Below are 24180 nucleotides of genomic sequence, written 5' to 3'. Positions count from 1 at the left end.
TTGTACATGTACGTTCCAAAATCAATCAAAGTTTTATACATGTATACGTTCACTTATATAAGGTCGATATCTTTCTGGCGCAGCTCGATTTTTGTCCCCCGCGCAACGCGTTGCGGGGGACATTGAAACACCGGGCGTCCTTCCGTCCGTCCGACCGTCCGTCCATCCGGTCTTATTACCGCTCTCGCGTGTACAATTCTTGCCATATGTTTCAAAAACTTGTATCATAAGTTTATATCAGCAATGTCATTAATTATATGGAAAATTGCATTGTTAGCGCTCTCATTTGTAAAATTCTTGCCAGATTTTTATATAAGATTTATATCATAGGTTTATATAAGCAATGTCTTGGACAAGTTCGAAAATCGGTGCCGATCATTTTTTTTAATGAGTTATGCCCCTTGGAAACATTAATAATGTGGGAAATTGCATTGTTAGCGCTCTCATTTGTACAATTCTTGCCAGATTATTATAAAACAGATATCACTTATATATAGGTTTATATCAGCAATGTCTTTGAAACTTTCGAAAATAAGTCCTGATCAAGAATTTCAATGAGTTATGCCCTTGAAAATATTAAATTATAATGGAAATCATATTGCTTTGCTCTCTGGAACTCTGGTCTTTTATTATCATAGAATCGATAATTTCTTATCTGAAACTACAAGATATCTTAAAAAAATGTGTTGCATTACATGCACCATATTGACATAAAATTAATATTTGTTTCCATCTTTAAAACAGCTTCAGTGTCATGTTATTCTGTTAACATATACTTGTTCAAGTTTCTGTTGTTCGATCTTTAGTTATCTGTTCATTGTTTTGTGAACTAACTGCTGCCTTGTCTTTGCTTGTTCTTTCTTTGACCTGTCATTTGACTGACTTTAGTATAGTTTAAAAAAGTGCAGTACGTAAAGATAAATTTTAACTATCAAAGGGAAGTAAATCTTCGGGTATTCAATTCAGAACAAACCCACGACCCCTGTCACCATCTGTTCTCCAAGGGCAGCAAACCCTGACACCATTCGCTTTCCTAGGTCAATGAGCATACTGTTTAAAGAAGTTTTATAATGCCTCCGTTTTGAGTAATAATCTATTGAAATAACTTTTATTTATTTTTGCAAAGATATATGAACATATGACTACTGTCATAACTGTTTACAATTGTTTTTTTTTATAATAATGCTGAATCAAAAAAAACTATAACAACCAGTAATAAAGATAACTTGACGGACAGTATTGAAGATAATACCGATATTAATGACAAACAGAATTAAGAATAATAATGACTAGCAGTATTGAAGATAATAATGACAAGCAGTATTGAAGATAATAATGACAAGCAGTATTGAAGATAATAATGACAAGCAGTATTGAAGATAATAATGACTAGCAGTATTGAAGATAATAATGACTAGCAGTATTGAAGATAATAATGACTAGCAGTATTGAAGATAATAATGACTAGCAGTATTGAAGATAATAATGACTAGCAGTATTGAAGATAATAATGACAAGCAGTATTGAAGATAATAATGACTACCAGTACTGAAGATAAAAATGATTAACAGTATTGCAGATAACAACAATTAACAGTATTGAAGATAAAAACAATTAACAGTATTGCAGATAACAACAATTATCAGTATTGCAGATAACAACAATTAACAGTATTGCAGATAACAACAATTAACAGTATTGAAGTTAATAATAATTAGCACTTTTGAAGATAACAATAATTAACAGTATTGAAGATAACAATAAATAATAGTATTGAAGATAACAAACAATAATTAACAGTATTGAAGATAACAAACAATAATTAACAGTATTGCAGATAACAACAATTAACAGTATTGAAGATAACAATTAGCACTTTTGAAGAAAACAATAATAAACAGTTTTGAAGATAACAATAAATAATAGTATTGAAGATAACAAACAATAATTAACAGTATTGAAGATTACAATATTTAACAGTGTTGACGATAACACTTATAACCGTATTGAAGATAACACTAATTAACAGTATTGAAAATAACACCAACGAATCTTATTTACAATATCAAACCAATAATGAAACTTAATGTTTCTTACCCGCACTTAAAGACAAACCAATTAAAAAAGTTAATATTTTAACAATAATAACAATTTTCAGAATAAACATAGCACCTATAAAAAATTAATTAATAAGAAATAAGAAATCACGTTTTAGAGCATGATCATCGTTAAAATGTACAGATTAATTAAGCTTTTACATCAGTTGGTATGTTTTTTCTGTGAACTATCTTTAATGGTACCAATCGTTGATATTTTTGGCGTCCCGAACTTTTGATTGCATGTCTACATTGCATGTACATTACTAATGTTATTCTATAAACACAGGGTTTCGGCATTGAGATCTATATCATAACATATACATGACTAGCGTTATTCCAGAAATAGATGTTTTCGCCATTGAGACCTTTATCATTCATGATACATTTTTTTTATATATATATTCAATGGAATCATCTTCCCTCTTGATTTTATTTACGATTTTGATAATATTGTAGTAATATTATGATTTAGAGAAGTATTAAAAGTTATAGTTCATGCATGTTCAGGATGATGAGTACTGCAGATTGCACATCAGTATTTATCAAAAGTTGACTAATGATCTGAATATATGATATCTCGTATCTTTAGTATCTCGACATTTCTATAAGGGTCTAGATTGGGGTAATTTAATTCTATCATTGAGAATGGAAACGGGGAATGCGTTAAAGAGACAACCCGACCAAAGAGCAGAAAACCGCCCAATGCCACCAATGGGTCTTCAATACAGCGAGAAAATCCAGCACCCAGAAACGGGATTCAGCTGACCCCTAAACAATAATGTATGGTAATTTTGTATTTTTCAATTCTTAAAACATTTTTATCTGTTATTTATAAATTTCGCCCATTGTTCTCTATTCTTTAAGTATGAGTACTCCATTATTCTATATTCTTTATTTTATTAATTATTGTCTCTATTCCTTTTTTTGAAATAGTACTATTCCATTATTCTCTATCCTGTATACCCCACCCAAACCCGCCTCTAGTGTTGTAATTTCTGATAGCGATAAGCAGCTCCTCATACGATCGAACTGGCCTACCCATGGGATTTGGGTTGAAATACTGAAGTGACAGCCAACTTCCGGTTTATATCAGGAAAGTCTTTACAGTGCCTTTGACGTACGTTCTACATATTGGACACTTCCTCATGGCTGGTGCACAGTCGGAACAACAGACGAGATGTCCACAAGGGAGGAAAGCTATGGATGCATCCAATTCTAGACAAATCTTACATAGACGTTGGTCTCGTAGCTGTCGGTTTTCTTCAACTAATAATTCTGCGTCTGTAATACAAGGTAAATCGGAAATGAAATAGTGTTATGACTTCTTGAACCCCACTCTGCTAACAGAAAAAAAATCACGTACATGACGGTTGGTATAGAAGAAGTGTTGCCTTAAATTTACTAAAAATACATGTATGTTTAAGTTATGACTATTTTTCCTGCATTTGACATTTTATTTCAGGTTGCACTGCAAACTCCGAAACAGTGGTGACGTTGCTTTGCTAAAATTCAACGTAGCGTCGCAAGGAGGATGTTATCACTGTTTCAGAGTTTGGTTGCATTGAAGCCAAGATGACTTATATGAACATTCTAAAAAATGAAAAGGGATTTAAATTTTGAAACCACTCACATTACATTTGTAAATTATACAATTTGTATATTATGCTCGCTCCTCTTGTTTTTGAATTTTTGTCAGTTATTCGGAGTCCTCTAGTTTTATCCATCTAGTGCCCATTTAAAATTTTGCCCACTAAACCTTACTTTTCTTTTCATAATTTTATTACAAATAGTTTAAAAGTCATATTTGAAAAATTAATAAAATCCTTGTTAATTATTCATAGTTTTGAAAGAAAAATGCTTCCAAAGTTAAGTGTATGAAAAATCTAGAGAGAATCATTTCCCGCCAAATTTTCAATGGCTCATATCTCAAAAACAAGCACACGGACCCATCATTTTTATCTTCTTTGTAAGTTCCGTTATTTATGTACTTTCGATTTATTACAGTCTTTTAAAACGCTTGTTATTTTGAAACAGAGTAGTAAAAATCCTTAAATGAAGATTAACATGCACTCACTAAGTTAAAGTTATCTTTAGATAGTTGTGACTGGTTTGTTTATGTAATTTGGGTGTTGGTGATCTTAAACACTGTTTCCTTATGGCTTTCCAAACTTTTGGTCGAATCCGTACAAGCTGAAACCTGTGTTGATCGTACGGACATCGTATTAACATGATTATACCATACGAACAACATACCATACGTTCATTATTTATGGAGAATAAATTTTCAGGGACTTTTTTGTAAAAACAACCTTGTTTATTTTTGTTTTTATTTAAGAAAGCAATCAAAATACTTTTATTTTACATAAAGTTTAAATAAGGGTATCTTACCATCCAGATTTGATTTATTTAAACTATTGGCGAGAGGTTCGTGTGCTCCATTTTCATGTGTATTTGTATTGGATGACAATGCATTTGTAGATGTCCCGGATGTATTTATAGAATTCCCGGATGTTGATCCAGTAGAGCCAATTGTTAGATGTTCATCCTTCTGCAATAAAACAGTCATGATATCAAGAGCTGTGAATGTTCCTCCTACAAATAGAAAGTATAACACATTACAACCAAATTATTAAGATTACATAATTAGTGTCTATTTTAAAACTTTGGTTGTTTAGAGTAGCGCGCTTGCATTGGGTATGGGAAATCATGAGTTTAATCATCGGCCGCGTCATACCAAAAACTTTTGCCTTTCGGAATTTAATGCTTTATCAATTTCTGCACGATGCCATTCCATATAAAATATTTGCTCTTTGTTTTGTATTTTATTGTCTTTCATGTTCTTATTTCTCAATTCTTTTAACATTAAATTACGCATTCGTATTCAAAAATTCCCTTATTATTTTTAAATTACTTGTCTTCGTGTCCCATTATAATCTCAACTTTACTCGCTTGCAATTGTTTTTTTCAATTATATTTGTCTTAAAATTCGTCATCATATGTCCCAAATCATATAAGATGATTCATATGACAATAACGTTTTGAATTAAATTAACAAGTTTAGCGAGGCTTACTGGTTAGAAATATACCTGGTTTATCCGGTAACAATTGCTGAATAACTCGAAGCACCTGTTCTTGTGTGTATCCCATCTCTAAGACACTCCTTGCTGCTGCTGTATCAAGATAGCTAGTACTGCTACTTGGCTGTGGATTGCTGTGTGAATGTAAATTGGAACCGTTTTGAGTTGTTTCTTTCGATTGTATTGACGTTATTTGGTCACTTTTGTCCTTTAATTAAATAATACGAAACAAATACATTAAAATAATCTGTATTTCGCTAAAATATTGAGACTTAAATCTTATGGTTATACTTATAACATATCACGACTGTTTGATTCAAGTACTTACCATTTGCTCATGTTTATCTTGAACGGCTTTTATAAATGCATCTCCTTTGTTCTGACGTAGAAACGTGCACTTCGGAAACCATCTAGCATGTTCTACCCATGGATCGTCACCAGCTTCCCAATTTCGAAGTCCACCGCCACAGAAGAAACACCTTGTATAGTCATGGTATCCAGCAAACAGGAAACCAGCTATCGCCATCTGTCTTGGTGTCTGATCTAAATACGATGGCCATCCCTGAAAGGAGCTTATTCTTACTTGTAAGGCAGCGTAATTCTGATAACGAGGCTTCTCAAGATCTATTCCCAATAAGGAAATGTCGTTATTAGTTAATTGTCTCGAACTTGAAGATTCAGAACATCCACATGCTCCATTCTGATTCGTTTTTGTCGATTCTGAGCAAGCGCCATTGGTATTCATATCATGTTCAAAATTAGTGCTTTCACTAGAAGAATTAGACGTTGGTTTAGAATCATTGCTTGTAAATTGATTACGGATATTATTACTAGTTCCTCGATTTAAAAGACTGGCTGGCTCTGAAGTTGTCGAACTTGAAGGTTTGTTTTGGTCGTTGGATGCAGCACCATTTTGCAAGCTTTGTTTATTTGGTTTCAAGGAAGATTCAGAATGTACTGATGATCTATTATTACTAGAATTCACGTGCTGGTTTTCGGCTATACCTGCACCGTCAAACATTCTAGAATTTTGAAGATGAGTACACGATGGAGAAAGTCTACAATGAATTTCTTCTGGATTATCACCTCGCGTCCAGTTCTGATGAGTAATGCCACATGCATAACACCGTACGATATCAGTACTTCCGGTGTAATAGAAACCTGCCTTCGATAATGCACTCACAAAAACGTTCACATGACGAGGAAAATTACTGTACGAAGACAGACGTAGAAGATGATTTGACATAGATTCGTCCATAGACATGGTACTACCAGAAGATAAACTTTCAAAATAATTATTTAAACTAACAGGTAAAGCCTGGAAAAATTGATTCGGAACAAAACGTAACATAAACAAGTATTGAAGCCAGTCAAACGTATCTTTTGATTTTAGGTTTCTGCTTTCATGTTTTAATTTCGGAAATGACATATGCTTTTGTAAATTATTTTGAAGTTGTTCCTTGGTTTTGGATTGTATATCAAGAACCGATTCGATGTCATTTAGCCCTCCCTTTATTTCTGTGACAGTTCTTAAACTATTCTGTTCCAATTTTATATCAAAACCACGTGATTTATTTGATTCGTTTTGTGTACTATCGACGGTATGATCTGTTGCATGCTTCATTTTAAGTTTGATTCGAAGTAATGAAGATTTTATTTCAGTAAGGTCCATATTAAGTTTTCTATTGTTGTTTTTATTTACTTCTGTTTCGCTAGACGGATAACTGTTTAATCTCTGTAGTCTTCGTTTAGGAGTTGAATGCGATATTTCCTCAGTTGGAAAATAGCGCTGAAGCATTGCCTGTCTTTCTCTTATTACAGTTTGGTTATCTTGTATATACATCTTTATCTTAATTGTCTGAAATAAATATGCATAATTAATCATTATCATCTAAATCATCATCATCTAAATCATCAAGAATTACTGACTCACTGTCATATATAGATATAAGAAGATGTGGTATGAGTGCCAATGAGACAACTATCCATCCAAGTCAAAATTTATAAAAGTAAACCATTATAGGTCACAGTACGGTCTTCAACACGGAGCCTAGGCTCACACCGAACAGTAAGCTATAAAGGGCCCCAAAAAATTACTAGTGTAAAACCATTCAAACGGGAAAACCAACGGTCTAATCTATATAAAAAACAAGAAACGAGAAACACTTATGAACCACATCAACAAACGACAACTACTGAACATCAGATTCCTGACTTAGGACAGGTGCAAACAAATGCAGCGGGTTTAAACGTTTTAATGGTACCAAACCTTCACCCTTTTTCCTGAAACAATAGTGTAACATCACAACATAGAAAGACACACTATAAAATATCAACTGAAATAGCTTAACTCAATCAAAGGACATATTAACACCATTGAACATACACTGAACAAATAAATTTGACCTATGACACAATGTAAATACAAAATAAATAAACTAAGGGAAGAATAATAAAAGTAACATGTTATATCGGTAAGAAATGTTAAACAATTAAAGAAAAACAATATGCTCGAACAAAAATATCAGCCATTTGCACTAACTTTAAACACAGGTAAATGAAAATAGTTTTGTTGTTAGGGATACGTGTACAGTACCAATAGAGAAAGGAAATATTTTTACAAAATAAATAATTTTGATGTTCATAGTACGAAGTGAAAATTTATAGTTATACCAAACACTTATCAAAGCTGGTATATAGACCAGATATAACCCTGAATAACATTAAATAACAAAAAGCAATACAATTAGTATCAACAGGTCAAATAAACAAGAAAGTACGATTTGAGAGTACTCGCAGTTACTGACAGCTAGTTAAAAGCCAAAACAGTTAATAATAAAAAATCATGCATCAGAGACTAAAATCAACTAAAACACATCCCAGGGATTTAGTATTTTAACGTCATGGACAGTCAAAGAAGACATGACTAGTGTAATGCCAAAAATTAATGTATCGACAGACAGTAGGATAGTTAGGAGTTTAACCTCTTTATAGATCTAAACGAACGTGGGTGTGTCTTTATACATCCCACTTGAAAAAAATACAAAATTTAGTTATGTTTTAATTTGCTGATGACAAAATCGATATTAGTGCCAATGTAAACTATATTCAAAGATCTAATTACAACATTGGTAAGATAACCTTTACTAATAAGTTTGTTTAAAGGTTCGATGAGTTTACATGGATCACATAGTGATTTCCGCGCTTTAAGTACAATATTACCGTAAAATTTAGGATGTGAAATACCGTTTTTAATCAGTTTTCTACAAGTACAGCCAAATTTACTAATCAAATCTTTGTATCTATGAAAGAACTTAGCAAAAGTTTTACGTAATTTATGGTAACGAAATCCTTGATTTAATAATTTACCAGTGATGCATTGATTACGTTCGTTAAAATCTATGACATCACTACACACACGGGAATAACGAACGAGTTGGGATATATATACACCGTATGATGGAGCCAAAGGAACATCGCCGTCTAAAAAAGGAAAATTAACAATAGGGAATGAAAAATCGTCTCTTTTGTCGTAAATTTTCGTATGGAGTTTTCCTTTAGAGATTGAAATGTCCAAATCCAGAAAAGGACAACTACTGCTGTTTATGTTAGATTTAGTTAAAGTAAGTTCTATTGGGTAAATTTCGGTAGTATATTTAGAGAACTCTGGATTATTTAACGAAAAAATATCATCTAGATAACGGAAGGTATTGTTGAATGTATCAACCAAATGTAACAATGACGTGTCTTTACTGAGTTTGGTCATAAACTGAGATTCATAGCAATACAGGAATAAATCTGCTATTAAAGGGGCGCAGTTAGTGCCCATAGGAATACCTACTACTTGTCGATACACTCTATCGCCGAAACGTACATATATGTTGTCCAGGAGAAAATTTAAAGCTTCAATCATATCTTCACATTTCCAGTAAGTGTATCTAGCATACTTTCCTTGTTCGTTACAGAAAAAGGCTTTAAACGAGTTACAGCAAATAAATTTGTAATGAGATTTTTCAAAAGACCATTTAATTAAATATGAAAACTTTTTCTTGATAAGATTGTGTGGAAGTGTAGTATAGAGAGAAGAAAACTCATAACTGTCAACAGAATTAAAAGGACCATCAAAAGCATGTATTTTATCTAAAACCTCTAAAGAATTTTTAACACTCCAAAAATAATTAATACCATTATTTTCATAAGCTTTATTACAAAAGTTAATAACAAGTTCCTTGAAAGTAGTAAGGGAGGTAGTTAGAAGCACTGATAGATTAGTAGTAGAACACTTACTAGATGCGGAGATGAAACGGAATTTAAATGGTTTTTTGTGCAATTTAGGTAACCAGTACATAGTAGGGACTTTCAAATGTTCGGAAGAGGCCTTAAGCTGGGTAGTGGCAGTGATATGCTTGTTTACAATTTGACTCTCTGTGGAGCGTACGGACCTGAATGTAGATGAATTTGTAATTTCGTTTTGGAGAACTTCCGTGTAGTATATGCGTCACACCACCACTACATTATAAAAAAAACTAATGAGTCACAGTAAAACATTTCATCTAAATCATCATCATCTAAATCATCAAGAATTACTGACTCACTGTCATATATATATAAAAAAAAACTAATGAGTCACAGTAAAACATTTTATCGATTAACCCTTGTATCACAGTGAACCTTTGCGACCTCAATTCTAGATATTTAACATTGCATAATATACTAGAAGTATATCACTGTATGTGTTTTACATGATACATACATTTTGCCATCTATTTATTAATTTCTATTAAGTTATCAATTTTTAAAAAGCTGATTCAACACTACGATCAAGTCTATAGTAAATATAGTAAATACCTGTGAGGATTCGAAATTTCCCCATGTATTACTTAATTCATTCATAAAATGACGACAAAAAGAGATTGACGACGTTTATATATGTTGCATTACATACGTAGGTCTCTGACGTCAGACATACCGCGATGATGAGTCATGAAGTGTTAGTTACACAAAAACAACTGAAGGGACAACAGTAACTGGTCGATTGTTTGTTTACTTGGACTTTGTTATTATCAAAATAAAAAGAGGTAATTTAATTGTTTATTATTATTATTATTAATCGCTTATTTGATTTTTTTTTTTATTAAATACAAATTTAAAAACAAATCTTTTTGTTCTTTTTTTGTTTATTTATAGATAAGCCAAGATTCTGGGGGAGTCATCATTTCATAAATACTTTGTTATGGATTAAATAATTTCAGAATCCTTCTTTCTATAATAAGTCTAAAACCTATTATGAATATTTAAATGAATAGTATTGCAGTAAAACAAATATTGAAATATCTCTATCCTACCTGTACCAAAAGGTAGCAGCGCAAGTTACTTGTCGACAGCAAGTATATATAAAAGTATTTTCAAGTATAAAAGAAATAGAACTTATCTCTCCGTATATATATATATATATATATATTCCATTTTATTTTTGTAAGGTCTGTAAAAATAAGAAGATGTGGTGTGATTGCCAATGGGACAACTCTCCACAAGAAACTAAATAACACAGAAATTAACAACTATATAGGTCAGCGTACGGTCTTCAACAATGAGTAACGACTATACCGCATAGAAAGCTATAAAAGGTTCCGAAATGACTAGTGTGTGTATAAGAATATTCAAATACAAAAGTACAGATAGCCAAAATATACTACATAGAAATGCTTGTACGTTGTCGTTTTAAACATAAATAAAAGACGTCGATAGTTAAGAAGAAGAACTGTTGGGATGAAATGTGAAGTAAAGTGATTCATTTGACTTTTGTTAGAATACATAATTGTGGCAGATCGAGGATTTTCAAAGGAGCTCTGAGTTCTGCCTAAAGAGGGGAGGCAGTCAAAAATCCAAACAGCACTGAAAATACACCAAGTGTACATATAAGGGGGACCTTTATCTGTCCCACTACCCCAATCCGGTCCTGGGAAACAAGAGAGCATCTCAGAATTTCACAGACACAATGTCTTTCTCGACTATTCTAAATTTAAGAAATGGACAAAACATATAAAATGAGAAAAAGAGGAAGAGGAAGACAAAACATGTACCTGAATATATGTATTCCTCTTGTTGAACTCTAGCAGATTTTGTCCCATTCAATACTTTTAATTTACCAGTTTAAATAGGTTTTAACAACACTATATGTGGGGAATTTTGTTTAGCTCTTATAAAAAGCTTGCATCACAAAGTTTAGATTTAAAAAAGGCGTCGAAATGCCCTTCCAGGAAAATAAAAATCCTGTAACCTAATTCAGATTATTATATTGGAAAATATGTGTCCAATGCAATATTTATAAATCGTTCACGGAAGCTAGGCTTTTCATAAATATTTTATATTCTCATTCATATTTGAACCATTGAATGTACGTCCGTTCTGTTCTTTAATCCGTTTGGTTAAAGTTTAAAAGTGCTTCCGCTTACGTATTTAGGTATTTTGGCGAGGAGGGTCTGGATGGGGTTTACAGAATAGAGATTTATGGACAAGAAAAATAGAGAGATAAATTGGATGTTTCTATTTCTGTCATTATGTAAATTACCATAAAGTGTCAAGAAAACAGCAGCATAAAGAAATGACAAATATAGTAGATATTGAAAATTCAACATCCGATCGTTATAGAAAATAATGCACTATATCCCAAAAAGTTGGGGTTTTTTTCGATTTTAATGGATGCACCTGGTTGTGGCCCTTTGACTTACCTCCTTAAAGTTCCAAGTCCAATGTTTTTCTTTTAACATTTTTAAATTATAAATTTAGATAACATAATTAAACTACAACAGAACAACGTATAAAAACACTAAAAAATGTAAAAATGAACTTTTAGAGTTTGCACAAAATTGAAGGATACTGTTTATAGTAGGTATACTACAAACACTGTATTAATTTTTACCTTTGCTTGCATGATCTTGACTGCTTGCTTACCTGTAGAGATGCTGTGCAGAGGTATATCAGTTCTCTGTTGTTTTTTTTGGTGTTTTTTTTTAAAGCTGGCTACGAAAACCCCAACTATCTACAAAACAATTAAATATATGTTATTGGTCAATTCAGGCTTTCGGTTTCGACATTTATATACATAGTAATCCAGATTTTCTGAAAGTGCACCAATTAATCAATGGCAATGTCAAAGTTCAGAGGTTATAATGATACGACTGAACTCTCAAAATATGGGGATATTAAACAAGAGGACGAATACCAATAATAATAAATAATAAATAATTAAAAACAACAAGAGGTTGAAGAAATATAGGCAAAACAATAGTTATAGAATAATTCAAACAGACCAATAAAAAAACATCAGTACAAAAATAGTCAGAGATTGAGAATATAATATATAGCCAGAAATCTAAACTTGTAAGGCATAGAGACCATTAATTGACTATAAATGGATTTTCAGGGAAAATTGCAACACCAATTTGATTTCAGAAAACTTTGAAAAGATAGACACACAGAACAAAAGTTTTCTTAAGAACAGTGGATGTGTACATATAGACACACATACACCACACCTTCAACTAAACACACAAACACACACACACACACAACATACAGTATTCAACAATGTCGGATGTACGTTCAAAATTGAAATTAAATGTTTAATTATCCCGAGCAGAAAATAAGCTGAGAATTGAATTAACTGAGATAAACAAAAATCTACCAATACCAAAGCAGAAATACAAAATCACAGCTGGAAGAAAAACAGGCACCTCCATGACATGACCAAAGGAAAGACAAAATTAAGACAAACAGTCCTTTCAACACTACATTGTATTATAACACAAGATGAGCAACACGAACTCCACTGAAAACCGGAAAAAATCGGGTATTTACTCCGGAAGGATAAACATAAATGATTGAACACAAGACAAACACCGACAAGGGGCTCTTCACACAAAAAAATCTTAAGACAAAAATGTATAGTAAGTTATACTAAAATGTTCATGAATTACGAGTATTTTTTCTCGTAAGATTTTTTGTGCATAGAATCGAAGATTTCTACATGTTTTAGTGGTAACTAGTTTACGTAGAAATAAGGAGATGTGGTATGATGCCAATGAGACAACTCTCCATCCAAGTCAAAATGTGTAAAAAGTAAACAGTTATACGGCCTATAACACGGAGCCTTGGAAAACAACGAACAGCAAGCTATAGAGGGCCCCAAAATGACTTAGTATAAAACAATTCAAACAGGAAAACAAACGGTATAATCTACAAGTATCTAAAAAGACGAGAAACAAGAAACACTTATGAACCACATCAACAAACGACAACCACAGAACAACAGGTTCTTGACTTAGAACAGGTGTAAACAAATGTGGCGGGTTGAAACGTTTTAACAGGCACCAACCTTCACCCTAACCTGAAACAATAGTATAACATTACAATATAGAAAGACACACTATAAAATATCAAGTGTTCACCTGTCATACTGCTAAAATATATACGTTTGGTGAAAACGTCAGTGTGACAGCAACTCACTGCACTAAGAACAATTAAAATCTCTGATTAAGCCTTAGTGTAACAGTGTGACAGCAACTCGCTGCACTAAGAACAATTAAAATCTCTGATTTAGCATTGTCATAAGCCTAAGTGTAATTATGTTTGCATACACTTTGTTTTTGTGTTTTCTTTAAATTTGTCTTTTTGTATAGTATCTTCTGAATTTTTAAGTTTGATTGTATTCTTCTACTTATTAACTTACTTACGTGTGTTTTGTTGCTCTCAAATAAAATTAGAATAAATGTATGCATTTCAAATTGTTTATATACGTGTAAATAAACAACAAACAATAATAATTTTAGATTACATAAGCACACGAAGTGTGCGTAATGGAATCCTAATTTTATGAATAACCGAAGACAAGATATGAAAGTGTTTATTCCCCTTGGCCGTCGATAGATTGCAGAACCGTAGCCCTTTAAAATCTTTGTTCCAAAGATTTGGTTTCATTCTCCAACTTGGCGAGCTTAAGCATCACCAGCTGAAGAAAATTTGAATTACTCTAAACTATATAACCATAGTTGTCTATGCAAAATAAAATAAATACTATAATAAGAAAGTACAAAACTTTATATACATGTAACTAATAAGTTTACATTTTGAACAGGTATAAAACAGTGTACATTGACAAATAAATGTAACAGTCAGTGTCTTTTGGCACAACAAACAATGGCAGGAATATGTTTTAAAATAGCAACCAGATCTTGATCTTTTGTATAATGAAATCCACCAACGGAAATTTCTTATCTGAAAATAGAATTGAATTTTATAAGAAATATATCCAACCGAAGACAAGCAGTGTAAGATTATAAATATTTATACATATTTTTATGAATAATGCGCCCTATAAAATTACACTTGGGGAAGGGAGGGCGGGAACACTTTCATATCTTGTCTTCGGTTATTCATAAAATTAGGATCCAATACGCACACTTCGTGTGCTTATGAAATCTAAAATTTTATTTCATAACCTCCGACAAGATATTCTAGTGTTTAGTTTAAAGCTTCATGATAATATATATTTATTACCTGATTAAAACTGCTTTTTGAAAGTCACTTCCTGCCAGTGTTTTATAATAAAATCTTGAAAAAGTTGTGAGGTTTGACCATCTAGCTTGTTTCATGATTTCTGATGATGACACACCAGCTCTGAAAGCTTTAGATGTACAAGCTGATCTTGTTGAATGAGCTTTATAATTTGTTGTATCAATGCCTGCTGGGGATATGACTGACTTTAACCATCGAGCTAATGTACTAGTGGTTACAGGATGATGAGGTTTTACAAAACTTAATAACAACCAATTTCTATTTAATCTATCATTGGTATCCCTGATTTTTTCAGTCAGTATTAAATACTTTCTTAAACATTCTACGACACAAAGATTATTATCTTCAAATTTATAAAACTTTAATTCTGGTTTTGTTTTACCTGGCCTACATGTTTTAGTGAGGGAAGGTATTTGGAAAATAATGTGATCACCTTTATCACACATGAAATCTAAATTTAATTTATGAATTTCAGAAACCCTCCCTGCAGATGTTAAAGCAAGTAACATTGTCAACTTTTGAACTAATATTTTCATGGAGGAATTGTCACCCCATTCTGTGATACAATTAAGAACTTTGTCAACATCCCAAGATGATTGATATCTTGGTAAAGGTGTTCTAACATTGAATATCGCCCTCATATGATGGATTTTGCTGGATGCTTGCCCACTGAAATACTATTCAATAAGTTATGACCTCTGGAAATTGCAGAGCGATATGTGTTAATAGTGCGATATTGTTTTTGCTCATTGAATAGTGTTGTTAAAAATTCTATTATATTTTCCACAGATGTCTGAATAGGATTAAATTGCCTAGAATTACACCAGCTAGACCATCGTTTCCAGGCGCTTTTGTAAGAAGCTCTGGTACCAGGTCTCCAGGCTTTGGAGTATAATTCTGCAGCTGCTTTTGATAAATTTGCTGTAATTGTGTGTCCCCCGATACCTTCCAAGCTGCCAGATGAAAGGTCCCTGACTGGGCCAGTGGATGGAATTGACCCGTCGATGATCAAAGGATCTGAGGAAAACTGGGTAGACGGATTGGATCTGCAATCGTCATCATTAAAAGCATGGGATACCATGGCTGAGCTTGCCAAATTGGTGTGATTAAAATAGTTGTTGCTTTTTCTTTTTGTATTTTTGCCAAACATCGCCCTATTATGCAAAATGGAGGAAAAGCGAAGCCTTTTAGATTTGTCCAAATTAGAGAGAAAGCATCTGTAGCCACAGCATTTGTGTCTGGTCGCCTACTGACGTACCTTTCTACTTGATAATTTAAGCGACTTGCAAACAAGTCTATTTCGCAATTGCCTAGGGCTTTTATTACTTAAGAAAATATGTCTCTGTCCAGCATCCAATCGGATGTGTCTGACGTATTCCTGGATTCCCAGTCTGCAAGGTGATTTAACTTGCCTGGGAGATGCTCTGCTGTTAGAGTAATCTCCCTTTCTTTGCACCACATCCAAATTTTTTTCACCATCTGTATTAAGGTGCCTGATTTTGTGCCCCCCATTTTGTTTATATATGCTACTGCTGTAGTGTTGTCTACTCTCATATGAACAGCTAAACATTTTGCAGATTTGGTGAATACTTTTAGCCCTAATAATGCCGCTAAGAGTTCTTTTAAGTTTATGTGATACTCTAATTCTTGGAGACCCCATAGTCCCCCAGTACTTATATTTCCGCAAACAGCCCCCCAACCTTTGTTTGATGCATCTGTGGTTATAACCATGTCTGGGGTGGCCGATATGATAGCCCGACCGTTTGATTGATCGATATGGTTTATCCACCATCCCAACTCTTCTTGGGCCCCTTTTGAAAGTTGTATTTTTGTTTCGTAAGATTTGCCATCTACCAACGATTTTATTTGTAATAACTGCAGGTATCTGCATTGTAGATTTGCTGGAACTATAGCTTGCATTGTTGAAACTAGTTTGCCTGTTATTTTTGCCAATTGTCTTACAGTTACCCATTGAAGGTTTAGAATTTGATGGCATTCTTGTTTTATCTTGACAACTTTTTCTTGGGGAAGTGTGAATAACATTTCTTGAGAATCTATTTGAAAGCCTAAAAACTCGACTTGTTGGCTTGGATTTGGTTTGGATTTTTCCCAATTGATAACAAAACCTAGATTTATGAGGAGAAAAATAGTGCAATCTCTTGCCTCTATCAATTTTTCTTTTGAGTCTGCCATTAGTAGGATGTCGTCTAGGTAAATAATCAGACGAATCCCTATTTTTCGAAGTAACCCTACAATTGGTTTCATTAATTTTGTATAAATTCTCGGTGCACTGGCCAGACCGAATGGAAGGCATGTAAATTGGTAAATTTTGTCGTCCCAAAGAAATTTTAGATATTTTCTGTCTTCCTCGTAAATGTTTGTGGTCAAATATGCGTCTTTCAGATCTATTTTGCACATCCATTCCCCCTTTTTTAGCAGGTCCCGTACAATGTATAAACCTTCCATTTTGAAGTGTTCGTATGTTATGAAGTCGTTTAATTTTTTCAAGTTTATCACTGGACGGTTTCCCCCGTCCTTTTTTGGAACCAGGAACATGTAACTTAAAAATTGGGTCTGTTCTTGGTGAACAGATTGTATTGCTCCTTTTTCTAGCAATTTCTGAATTTCCTGATTTAGAGAATCTTTTTGTTCTCTGTTGAACATCGGATATTGAGGAGGTTGCCTTTGTAATGGTAGGGTATTGAACTCTAGTTTGTAACCTTGAACTATTTGGAGAATAAAGTGATCTCCTGTTATTTTTTGCCAGTTTTTTAAAAACCATCTTAACCTTCCTGCTATGGGAAGGTTGCACTGAATTTGGGAAATTTGAAAGTTTTTGTCCAGGATTACTTTTGGTACATTTGTCTTGATTATTGAAAGTAAGTGATATGAATCTTGACTGTTTCTCGTTACACTTGGATTTATCTCTAAAGGATACTGACCTTCTATATCCTCTACCTCTGTATGCACTACCATGTCCTCTTGCCATGCCTCTGCCCCCAGCTCCTCTCCCTCGTGCTAAGGGCCCATCTCGAAAGGGCGATTCTCTTTCTCTCCTTGGATTGGCATGTCTGTGTTTTGTACCATGACTTGCATGGCTTGATTCGTGGTCATAATTGTAGTTCATGTGGTGATATCCCCCTCGTCTCTTTTTCTTGAAACCACCCTTCTTTTTTCTTCCTTTTTTAATACTGAAGGCGATTTTTGAGGCTTCTTCCCAGGTCTTACTCGACTTTTTGAGGACTTTTTTGAAGCCTTCCCCAAATAGACAATTTCCACTTTGAGAGATTACATCCTCGTTTTTGTCCAAAAGTTCTTTGGCTTTTTTGTAATCCTCGGTTATTTTCAGTAAAGTGTTTACTCGTCTATGCCGATCTACAGCTAGACTTGCCTGACCAACAGAACATACAGTCTTTTCAACTAATTGACACATGTGTGCTATGTCAACATTGTCCACTGTTGGGTTTTCTTTGGAATGTTCTCTAATGGAATCCGACATCTCCCATAGTTGCGAGAGTGGGCCCATTATTCTAAAGATACGTTTTTGGACACCTTGAATGCCCTTTTCAGCGCCTCGATCTAAATCGGCATTTAATTTGTCCATTATAGGATAGACAAACTCGTCTATTTGTTTACACTGAAAGTGTGGATCGTCGGGGATCAGAGCATGCTCCAGAATATTCTTTTCGACAATTTCGTCTTTCACGAAGGTTGAAAATTGTGCTTTGGCATATTTCAAGCGTTCTTTTGACAATATCGCCTTACCTGCTGAACTACTTGCAGTCGGGTTGAAACGTTCATATGTAGTGACGGCGGATACAGTTTCGGAACAAACACTTCTCTTTGTTCTCGAAGACGAGTCTGTATCACTTTCAGTTTCACTGTCTGATTCACTGCTACTTGAATCAGACGAACTTTCCGACGAACTGTCTGAGGAACTTACAACTCGTCTTCTTTTTCTACCCTTGTTCTTACTAGAACTTGTAGGGGACGCGGCCGATCGACTACTTGGATCGCCATCTTGGACGCTATCGTCCGATAAGTCTGCAAGACTTTCAGCTGCGTGTATACTAACACGATCAGCCATTAGCAAAAGTTTATTTTGCAAATAAATAAGTGAATTAATATAAATATAAAAATTCCACTGATATATAAAAAGTTACCGAGAATACGGTGAATACAAAGCGTTGTCCGATAGTTGATGATGCTGCGAGCGAGCCAAGTTGGAGAATGAAACCAAATCTTTGGAACAAAGCTTTTAAAGGGCTACGGTGCTGCCATCTATCGACGGCCAAGGGGAGTAAACACTAGAATATGTTGTCGGAGGTTATGAAATAAAATTTACGCAGTTAACTTACGTTAATCATAATCTTAACATACAATTCAATTTAAAAATAATACTCTTCACAGGTCATTGATTTCTGTAAACAAAGATTTCTGCTATAAGAATACGATTGAGGGTCTTGTAGGATTAAAAGAATCAAAGAAAATAATGGGAAATATAATAAAGAATAGAGTAAAATGGCACACGAATAAAAGGAGATATATAGTACATGTATATGTATACACATTAATGAGAAAGGAACCCAACAAAAATCAATTCAGGACAGAACATATTAACAGAATTTCAAGTTAAAAGCAATAAAAGCAGTCTTTCAGCATTCTCTAAATTTAACCTTGCGCCTGGTAGACAGCCGTATCTGTCAAACTCGATCCTGTGCAATATACTCACAGTAAATTCGTACATAATTTCAATACATAATAAACGGCCCATTCTACATGTAGTTGATTGAAGACAAATAGAATCAGTCATAAGCGGCACATGATTATTAAATTAATTGCTCGATATAACAAAATAGAAATGCTGTCAGATTTACGATTTCGCTAATTATCAAATATTGAATATTTATTTTATAATTACAATTTCTTATAATTTTTGTATACCTACTTCAATAGTTTAAGGTCCAGTGTGGGAACTTTAACAAGATGGGAATTATGAATATTTAAATAAATTTTTAATTTCAAGGAACTAATATTCAAGTATAGAATTTCAGGTGTGTCATCCGGGAGTTATTCTTTGTAATGTAATTGATTCCGAGAAGAATCTTAAAATAGTTATAGAAGATTAGTAACGTTTAACTTGCCTTTAGACACATGCTACTCATGATAGTTGACTTGTATTTGTATTATAAATCAAGAAATTTTTTTTAGTCTCTCATAACTCTTTATAGAGTGGCTCTTGTTGTTAACTTGTATTTTAAACAGCTGTAAATTTTATAATAAAATGTGATGAAAATAGTTCTTATTCCTGTAAGACGGCGAATAAAATAGTTTGTTTTGTAATTTAAAGTTAATGGTTGGCGCCCTGCATAATTAAGGAATAATACCAAATGCCATTTGTTTTTATCTTTGCCTGTTCGATTGCTTACCTGTGAAGGTGCTAATATTATAATTTTGACATTTCTGTGTTTGGGTTTTCCTTTTTATGCCCGCAACGAAAATCCAAGCCAGAAATAAAATAAGGTTTAAAGACTGAAGGTCAATTCTTTCTTTCGGTTTCGACAGATAGTTATTAAAAATACATTTAACGGTAATCTTAATTTCCAGAAAATCAGTGTTTGTATATATATGTTATACGAAATTTCGCACGTTATAACTAATAAAGTTCATCAAAGTAAACTGATATCTGTTTTCTCTGTGGAGTTGTCAATAATTTTCACCTACATATTGTAATACAAATTGCTTTAAGAGCTCACTCTGTTCGCTTCGCTTGCTGTGACTGAAGCTACATGTACCTTTAAATGTTAACACTTAGTTGTTTATTGCAGTCTCAGATAACAGTATGAAAGTTACCTTGACACTTGTATGATTTTCGCATTCGTGAAAATTATGGATGTTAACGAGTACTGGAATACTCGAGTATTCGCTCCGTAGTACATGTATTGAGTAATAATTACCGGTTCCCTTCTTTTCATATTCTTCATTACGACTTCTTGACTTAAACACGTGTCTTATGTTTGTGCTTAATTGAAATTGACAGAAGCGAGACGTGATCGACGATATTTCTTGCACACACACTGACATATGTAATTTTTTTGTCTATGACAAGAATCAAGAAAATCCTCATTGGGTTCGGTTGTTCAATTTTGAACAATTTGATAATGGTTTTATGCTCTTTCAAGTCTTATATTTTGGTTTTCGAAATTTTTAGATTTCCAGCGGGGCGTATGACATTTGCGCCGATTTTTTAAATTTTCATTCTTTCATTTGCGCCGATTTCAGTTTTTCATTTGCGCCGATTTTATATTTGCTCCTAATTGCATTTACAGTTTAACACAGGTGAGTAAATATTTGTACATGTACTATACCTTGAATATGTATTGGTACAATCTGGTTATAAACGTTGTTCACTTATGTATAAGTTAAGAAAATCCAAGCCGTTACGTATGTTAAAATGCGAACTCTAGAAATGCCCGCATCAGTACGTTACCCAGAGAAATAAAAGATGGACTTCGTTATTGACAATTACGACAAATATAGAGACGAAATCACAAGAAAGGAATATATTAGATGTGTTGCCTATAAATACTCGGCAAGAACAGATTTATGATTTTAATGTATTCCGTTGTTATGGATTTTAATGTTGTAAATAGATTTTTAATTCGTCATTTTAGTATAAACAGAGTAAAAACAGAGCGCTTTTATCTTAGGTTTTTACTTCTTGATTCTAAAGTATGTGAACGTAGTGCTTTTAAATTGACTTATCCTGCTCAAAATCCTACTTCAACCTCCCCTTGGTGAGCAGAGGACAACAGTTATATACATGTTATGATTCACAATTCATAACATTTGTACAACTGGCGAACGGAAGAGGTCTATAATGATAAATGAAAAATAACATTCACCTGTAATTTACCTGTAAAAAAATCGGCGCAAATGAAAAAAAAAATCGGCGCAAATGAGAAAACAAATCGGCGCAAATGAAATGCAGATCGGCGCAAATGCAAAACGCCGTTCCAGCGTACCCAATGATGTGTGATGGGGAAATCAATCATGCATGTACCAAGTCAGAATATGACAGTTATTTTCGTTACGTTAGCTGAAATAGTCGAGCGTTTGATTTTGTCGGGTTTTATGGACTTTCCCCTTTTTTATTTTTTTTACCTTATAGTTTGATATTTTTGTTAATACTTTACTTTTACTTGATACTATTGAGAGAGAGAAAAAATCATAAGTGCACACACAAAGGCTTCGAATCCTTTCTTTAATGTTTTCATGATTAGTACAAATGATTTCAGTTTTTTAATTAGCTTCCAAACGTCTGTTCTAACTTTAGTTTCTTGGTATTTCTTTTTTTTTTTACTTTCTATTTTGCAAATTATTCCGGATTTTCGGAAAATTCTTGTAACTGTTGTACATATCATATATCACATATGTAAAAAAAATCAGTTATTATTTGTCATTCAGTAGTCTCAGAGCAAAATTCATAGAATTTGAAACTCAAATAAATTCTATGAGACTAAATATCAATATTCTTTAATTCTTAGTCTGTTCTTTTCTATTGTTTTCTTAATTTTACTAATTATTATCAAATCTTCATTTATTGGCTCAACATTTTTCGAAAATCTTTTATTATTTTTCTTTTATTTTTGGCCCATTGTTCTCAATACTTTTGATTTTGGTGCTTTTTTATAGCTGACTATACGGTTTATGTTTTGCTTATTGTCGTAGGCCGTAACTATGATGACCTATTGTTGTATACATCCGCCTCATTTGGACTGTTGGATAGTTTTCTCATTGGCAATCATACCACATCTTATTCTATATTTAATTAAATTGTTGAATTAACGAAGAACTTACAAATTTTGCGGAAATACATAATTAACTATATCCTGAATTTTATTAATTTATCAGAAAATGACAAAATAAACGATATGTTAAACTCGTCATTGCCATCTCAAGTGAATAAACTTGTTTTCTACATAAAAACAAGTTATTAAACTTAAGACAAGGGACAAAATATATAGTGGTCATCATACAGTCTTTAACGTGGGTCTCATTGGGGTCTAAGCGTGACACGGGATTGGCCGATTTTTTTTAAGCGTGACACGTGAAAGTCAAATAATTTAGCGTGAAAACGGGAAACGAAGTCGGGCGGGACGCGGGAAATTTACATGCGCTATTATGGCAACGGTTGCGGGATACGGGATACGGGAGGGGTCCGGACGTCGGGTACCTGTGTTTACACATAAAAAAGGGGGAGGATCACTTCGACACGTTCAACGCCCATTTCATTTTTGGACAGTTCTTCACCTGAGTCAAAAGGGTGGATGTCGTTTAATTTAGCAAAACGGTGCACTTGCAATACAATATAGGATCCATATAGGCCTAACTGTCCTATTTTCTATCCTTTCTTCTTACTTTTACTTGGATTTCGCGGGCAGTACGTCGACTGAGCACGCGCAAAAGTGTATAAGACACGGATTGATAACAGTCTCCGAATTTGGATACTTTCTTAAAAAATGGCGTTTTCTGTGGAAAAAAAAGATTGTTTCAAAGACAAATTAGGAAGTACAAAACACTAGATTTATACGTTATATCACAAATATTTCAGACTTTGTATGGTTTCAGAGGAGTTGCGGCTCAATGAAATCGGTCTCTTCCTTTAGTAGTAGTATAGAAGTTCAATTTCTTTGCTCCGAGTCTGAACTTGTTTGTCATATTGGAGTCTTTAGAACTGAGGACGACAATCCACTGAGAGACAGGTTCGTGATACCCAGTGCAGCAAATATCACATTACATTTGTGTATTTATTTAAATGTTCATTTTATGTTTTTTTTTTAAACGTACGCATTTCATTTGTTATTGTTTGACCCTATGGGTGTTAATTAGCAACAGAAATATGAATATGTTAGCATGCGTCTTTATCGGGTACATTTAGCGGCGTGTTTCCTTAGTTTTTTCACAGTTTTTTGGGGTAATATCGTTTGATTTTTTTAATTTGATTGCATTTGGCAATCATACAAAATCTCTACGTATATTCTACTTATTTATTTACCTTGTTGTACTAGTCCCTCTTAAATTATATTGTGTTTAGTATCGTATTTATACTTGTAAATAAACAACAAACAATTATACAATTTGTGCACTTGACTTACGATCACTTACGTAAATCGTTATCAGATTTACATGTATCATACAATGAAAACCAAATAACATCCGTATATTGTTGAATAAAATTCTTCACGGGTACATGGCCTCAACCTAAATCGATTTCCGTAAACAAACCATTCCCTCTTGACTAAACGGAGATGTATTGTGACACAGAAATTCAACAAAATTGCCTACAGGACAAAACACATTAAGGTGGTTAAGCATCCGCCATTCCCCCTTTTAATCTCGATCAGTGGAACAGAAGATGCAATTAG

General features: G+C 33.4%; 2 protein-coding genes and 1 long non-coding RNA gene across 19 annotated transcripts in view; 1 reads left to right on the top strand and 2 right to left on the bottom strand.

Moving 5' to 3' along the window:
• LOC127731965 (baculoviral IAP repeat-containing protein 3-like) overlaps positions 1-24180 on the bottom strand; it is a 56607-nt gene that overhangs the window by 25652 nt on the left and 6775 nt on the right. For 5 of the 17 annotated variants that reach the window (XM_052240911.1, XM_052240913.1, XM_052240916.1 and 2 more), the window contains exons 1-3: positions 10025-10083; positions 5505-7034; positions 5186-5384 (exon numbers count right to left, since the gene is read on the bottom strand). In XM_052240911.1, the coding sequence (XP_052096871.1) occupies positions 5186-5384; positions 5505-7034; positions 10025-10069 (1774 nt within the window). In that variant the 5' untranslated portion in view covers positions 10070-10083. Of the gene's footprint in view, positions 1-1096; positions 3381-4487; positions 4692-5170; positions 5385-5504; positions 7035-10024; positions 10084-12130; positions 12219-13911; positions 13970-23810; positions 23851-24180 lie in introns of those variants that run through there. The other 12 variants (XM_052240922.1, XM_052240921.1, XM_052240920.1 and 9 more) reach the window with 11 other exon arrangements.
• LOC127731971 (uncharacterized) lies at positions 10104-15878 on the top strand. The gene is made up of 2 exons (XR_007995923.1): positions 10104-10254; positions 15542-15878. It is a non-coding gene; the product is annotated as an uncharacterized LOC127731971 (long non-coding RNA).
• LOC127731963 (uncharacterized) lies at positions 13952-23844 on the bottom strand. Its single transcript, XM_052240899.1, has 2 exons — positions 17695-23844; positions 13952-14452 (listed from the first exon to the last, which is right to left on the bottom strand). Exons 1-2 carry the CDS (start codon positions 18837-18839, stop codon positions 14449-14451), a joined length of 1149 nt encoding a protein of 382 aa, XP_052096859.1. The 5' UTR covers positions 18840-23844; the 3' UTR covers positions 13952-14448.

The sequence above is a fragment of the Mytilus californianus genome, unplaced genomic scaffold (assembly GCF_021869535.1).
Source record: "Mytilus californianus isolate M0D057914Y unplaced genomic scaffold, xbMytCali1.0.p SCAF_21, whole genome shotgun sequence".
In the NCBI taxonomy this organism is placed as follows: domain Eukaryota; kingdom Metazoa; phylum Mollusca; class Bivalvia; order Mytilida; family Mytilidae; genus Mytilus; species Mytilus californianus.
Note: the sequence above shows the minus strand (reverse complement) of the source record. Positions and strands in the feature narration are given on the sequence as shown.

Bases quoted from the DNA above. Each gene is read 5' to 3' on its own strand.
- LOC127731963 (XM_052240899.1), bottom strand. From the start codon at position 18,839: ATGGCTGATCGTGTTAGTATACACGCAGCTGAAAGTCTTGCAGACTTA.